This window comes from Genypterus blacodes, unplaced genomic scaffold, assembly GCF_046128005.1.
Source record: "Genypterus blacodes isolate CSIRO-AG114 ecotype Tasmania unplaced genomic scaffold, CSIRO-AGI_Gbla_v1 ptg000304l_1, whole genome shotgun sequence".
NCBI lineage: Eukaryota > Metazoa > Chordata > Actinopteri > Ophidiiformes > Ophidiidae > Genypterus > Genypterus blacodes.
Window position 1 is genome coordinate 30001 of NW_027467094.1, and position 5000 is coordinate 35000.

The window sequence follows — 5000 nt, forward strand, 5'->3', positions numbered from 1 at the left end:
GAGACATTTGTTCAGCTTGTATCAGACTGTGTCACCATAAATGACTGGCCGTCTTTATTTCAACACGTATGTGCCGCCTCCAAAGTTCTGCCATCGGCTGATCCAACCTGTGGCTGTAACTGTGAAACGCTGCTGAATGAAATATCACCGACAGGTTGCTCGCTCACTTCCTGTGTAGAATCGTTGTCATTTAGTTGGATTTGTTCAATGGTTGGCGAGCAAACATGTAGCATGTAGCATGTAGCATTAGGACTAGGTGAGCTAGATTCACTCACACACACACACACACACACTGATGTTAATGCAGGTATGTCTGCTGTCTGTCTCCTCCCCCAGGTCCTCAGCTCCTTCAGGACGCGCTGATCTCCCCCTCTCCTCTGTCCACCAGGAGGTCTCTCTCTCCTCTTACACCTCTCTCTCAGAGGAGGTCTCTCTCTCCTCTCTCTCAGAGGAGGTCTCTCTCTCCTTCCTCCTGCAGGTCTCCAGGAGGTGCAGAGGGGATGGAGGTGGAGCTTTGCCCCTGTGAAGGCCCCTCTCCCTGGGCAGAGAGCGCCGGTGAAGCACCTGACAGGGATGAAGCGTCCAGCGCTCCTGGAAGTCCTGCTGTTAGAAGACACCTGAGACCTGAGGACAGGTAAGGTAACTGAGGAGAAGAAAAATCCACCGAACAAGAAATTTGACACTTTGTTGTCAGTGTGCCACTTTTTAAAGGTCACAATCAGTTTATTTCTATGTTATGAAGTAGGATTAATGAAAAATACAAGCAACTGTAATCAAAGGGTAAAAAACTGTTTTTATGAGATTTTATTCAAACCCTTCCTCTGTTTTTCACACTTTTTGTGTTGGAGTTTAGAATCATGTTTGTGGAGTCGATCACTGTATGAAAAGAGATGATCAGTAAATTTAGCTTAGATTAGATCAGTCACAGAAATAGAGTTGATTAGAAACAGCTGATTTTATGGAGAGTGACGGTTCCTCCTGCTGAAACAGTCAATTACAGAGACACTGTCTCCACATTCAGCGTCTTATTTACTCGCTTTATTACGCTAAGAAGCAGCCTGACCTTTAAGGTGATATGAGAGAATTACAAACACACAAGAGAACATCAGGCAGAGGTTATTAAAGCTGCTGCTGCTCCTTCATCACGCAGAGCAATAAAGATGAGAAGCCCCAAGACCAGAACCTCCAAAAGACCTGCGGAAACCAAGAACACAAAGGGTTAAACAGAGAGAGAGAGAGAGAGAGAGAGAGAGAGAGAGAGAGAGCAAGGCGGAGAGAGAGAGATGGAGGAAGAGACAGAGAGAGAAAGGGAGGGAGAGAGAGAGAGAGACACAGAGAGAGAGAGAGAGAGAGAGAGAGAGATGGAGGGAGAGACAGAGAGAGAAAGGGAGGGAGAGAGAGAGAGAGAGAGAGACAGAGAGAGAGAGAAAGAGAGAGAGAGAGAGACGGAGAGAAAAAATAGACTCTCTTTCTCTCTCTTCTTCCGTATCTTCTTAGTTGCACTGTAAGTTTGTACACTCATGCTAATAAAGACAGAGACTGAATTTGGATTCAAAAAGTTATTTATTGAACAACTATAAGGGATCCAAAACAGAAAAGAGTGAAGAGATTCAGAAGAAACAGTTCAGAAATGATCAGCGCACACGGAGCTCCGCCCACAGTCCATGTAAGACTGAACTCCTCTAGCTGGGAGGAGCTTGTTCACTGCTTTATTATAGACATGTTTCACTCTGAAACCTGCAGTCAGTGCTCAGGGTCCACATGACCCCAACTTAGCCCCTCCAGGTACAAAGCAAAAAAGCTTCTTTGGACCAAACCCAAACCTTAACTAACTGAAATAGGCCAGAGAACTTGTGTCTGTTCTGGGCCGTGGTCTGTCCACCTGGACCCAGTGACCCCTGCCACGGAGTCCCCAGGATAGGACCCCTGTAGAACATCTCTGCATAGATCTACACCCTCAAAATTCTGTTTTTTGATATTCATCAGTGGCTAAAAACACTCCTGATGTCTTAATACCTCCACCTGGTCAGACTTGTTCGAGGGGGCTGTCCCCTCTCAAAGACCTTCTATAACTGAAGCGTTCTCCGTCGCAGGGGGCCTTTTGACCCCCCGGGTAGTTTTCCCCTCAGCAGAGCCCCCAGAGGCTGAGCCTGAGGCTGCAGGTGGGTGGGGGTCTCTGCAGCAAGACAACCTGTCTCACACTCTGTTCCACGACCTTCAGCAGGGAGATGCTCAGGTGTGTCCACACGCCGTCTCCCCGCCCTCAGACTCCTGAACTTGTTTCCTATGTGCTTGTACTTCCTGCCCCCCAAATAGAGACAAAGAGGGAGATCAAGATTTATGAATGATGTGTTATTCCGTTGTGTTTCCTTACAGTGTCAACAGAGGATCTGCTCCAGTTTCAACTTTAGACAAGAATGTCCATTTCCTGCTGAAGGAGCTGGACGCTGTGAGAGAAATCAACAAGAAGGTACACACGCACGCACGCACGCACGCACGCACGCACGCACGCACGCACGCACGCACGCACGCACGCACGCACGCACGCACGCACGCACACACACAGGTGTGAGATAGTGTTTATTTAATGACCTTTGACTTTTCACTGGATGATCTGTGCAGGTGTAAAGACAGAATCCATCTTTCTGTCCATGAAGCACAGACTGCTGTCTGTCTGCCTCTGCTTCAAGCTCCTGCTCGACACAGACACCTCTGACCTGTCACACACCTCTGACCTCTCTGTCCTTTTCTCTTTCTGTCCATCTCTCTCTTTACACTCTCTTAGTGGGTCCTGGGTCCTGGGCCATGGGTCTGGTTTAGGGACCAGTAGAACAGGAGGCTGACCCTTCAGGGATCAGGCTCCTCTCCTGTGATCGGGTCCAGGGGGGGCAGACAGCAGAACAATAAAACAGACAGCAGAACAATAAAGATGTATGTTGTTAATCTCTCTCTCTCTGTAGCTTCAGCTCCAGCTGGTCCAGAAGGAGAAGAACCTGGAGGATCTGCAGAACAAAGAGGAGCAAGAGGAGGTGAAGTGCTGGGAGAGACCAGCAGGTGAGGAAGAGGAGTACTGAACTGTGGCTGTGTGAGCGTGTGTGAGCTTGTGTGTCTTTGTGAGAGTGTGTCTGTGTCCAGTGTGAGTGTGAGTGTGTGTGTGTGTGTGTGTGTGTGAGCTTGTGTGTCTGTGTGTCTGTGTGTGTGTGTGTGTGTGTGTGTTTGTGTCTGTCTGCGTGTGTGAGTGAGTGCAGGGGGGGGCAGGATTACCCATAAACCATTGTGTTTTCCCAGCTCCTCCAGCTGTTCCACTGATATTTGAATGCAGTTATTTATTTCGACACACAAAAGATGACAGTTTTCAATGTGGATCCGTTATGAAAGTTTATTTAAGCTCTTTTTAATTATTTTACTTTATTTCAAAGTTTTAATCTCCTTTTCTGTTTAGTTTTCTGAATTCAGAGAAGTTGTATTATTTCTTATGTTTTATTTTATTCTTGTCATATTTAGATTGATGATCAAAAACAGGTTGATCATAAAATTCATGTTTTCTTTGAGTAGCTACAGTTTTCAAAATAAAAGCTTGTGGACAGTGGAGACATTAACTTACTAAACTAAATGCTTCTGAGCGTTTTGGTTGTTAATCACATATTTAGGATTTCATCTCCAAATCTTTATTCAGATGAGATGATTTGAATATGAAAGTGTGACCCAGCTGCTCTTCTGCTGCCCTCTGCAGGCCACAGTGTGCACAGCCCTCAAAGGCCGTGACCTCTCGTGACGCTGAAATGAAACGAGGCCAGGGTGTGAGTTCATGTTAGGAGTGCCGTGAAATAAACGTGTGTGTCTCCTCCGCTTCCTGTGTCAGCCGTGTTAGAGGAAGTCCTCTCCGCTCAGAGGGTCAGGGATCAGGCGATGATGTCCAGACTCCTGCTGGCCAATAAAGAGAGAGACGAGGCTTTGCTCCGCTCACGCCGCCTGCAGCAGGCCGCGACCTCTGAGTATGACGCACGCACGCACGCACGCACGCACGCACACACACACAGACACACACACACACACACACACACACACACACACACACACACACACACACACACACACACACACACACACACACTCTCGCCCCTCTGTTTCCTCTCCTTCCTTGTTTCTCCTTTCCTTTCCTCTTGTGTCCTTATAGTGTCTCTTATGTAAGTCGCTTTGGATAAAAGCGTCTGCCAAATGGCCGTAATGTAATGTAATGTCTCCTCCTGTCCTTATTTCCTCTCCTCTCTGCCAAATGACCAAATGTAAATGTCTCCTTGGTTCTTGACTTTTCTAGCCTTGTTTCCTCTCTCCTTTTTTGCTACTCTCTCCTGTTTTATTCTCCCTTCCTCCCCTAGTTTCCTTTCCTCTCTTCTTTCGTTTCTCATCCTATCCTCTTCTCCCTTGTCCTCTCTCCTTCTTTCCTCTCTCCTCCTCTTCATTATTCTCCTCCTCAGTCCCATTAAGAGCTGTGAAACGAGCTCTCGTCCTCTTCAAGGAGGCCAAATAGAGCAGAAAATCTAATTAGAGATAATACACCCCCTTCCCACACACACACACACACACACACACACACACACACACACAGGATGAGAGGGTGATTGATATTGGAGGCCACAATCTTTCTGATTAGGGATAGAATATGGAGGAGCATGCTCCATCTGTCAGCTCAGTGTGTGTGTGTGTGTGTGTGTGTGTGTGTGTGTGTTTTCCTAAGGGGAAAGAGGCAGCATGTAAAACCTCTGTAAATGTGTGTGTTTTGCGCAGGGCTGAAGTGTGTGTGTGTGCATGTAATCGTGTGTGTGTGTGAATGATAAATTCCCATAGATGGTCAAACATGTTGCAGATTTTTGCAGTGTGTTTGTGTCACAGACCTGAAATTATTTATCATAAAATGATGGATGATTATTAGTTACATTTAATTTGGTTAAAAATCATTAATCAGCTGTCATCAATACGTGTGTACATTAGTGATTACA

General features: G+C 46.6%; 1 protein-coding gene across 1 annotated transcript in view; it reads left to right on the top strand.

Moving 5' to 3' along the window:
* Window positions 1-5000, top strand: part of mipol1 (mirror-image polydactyly 1) — a 30560-nt gene that overhangs the window by 10060 nt on the left and 15500 nt on the right. Inside the window, exons 6-9 of the mRNA XM_076137305.1 lie at window positions 337-634; window positions 2377-2470; window positions 2961-3054; window positions 3863-3995. Coding sequence (XP_075993420.1) covers window positions 337-634; window positions 2377-2470; window positions 2961-3054; window positions 3863-3995 — 619 coding nt within the window. The remainder of the gene's footprint in view (window positions 1-336; window positions 635-2376; window positions 2471-2960; window positions 3055-3862; window positions 3996-5000) is intronic.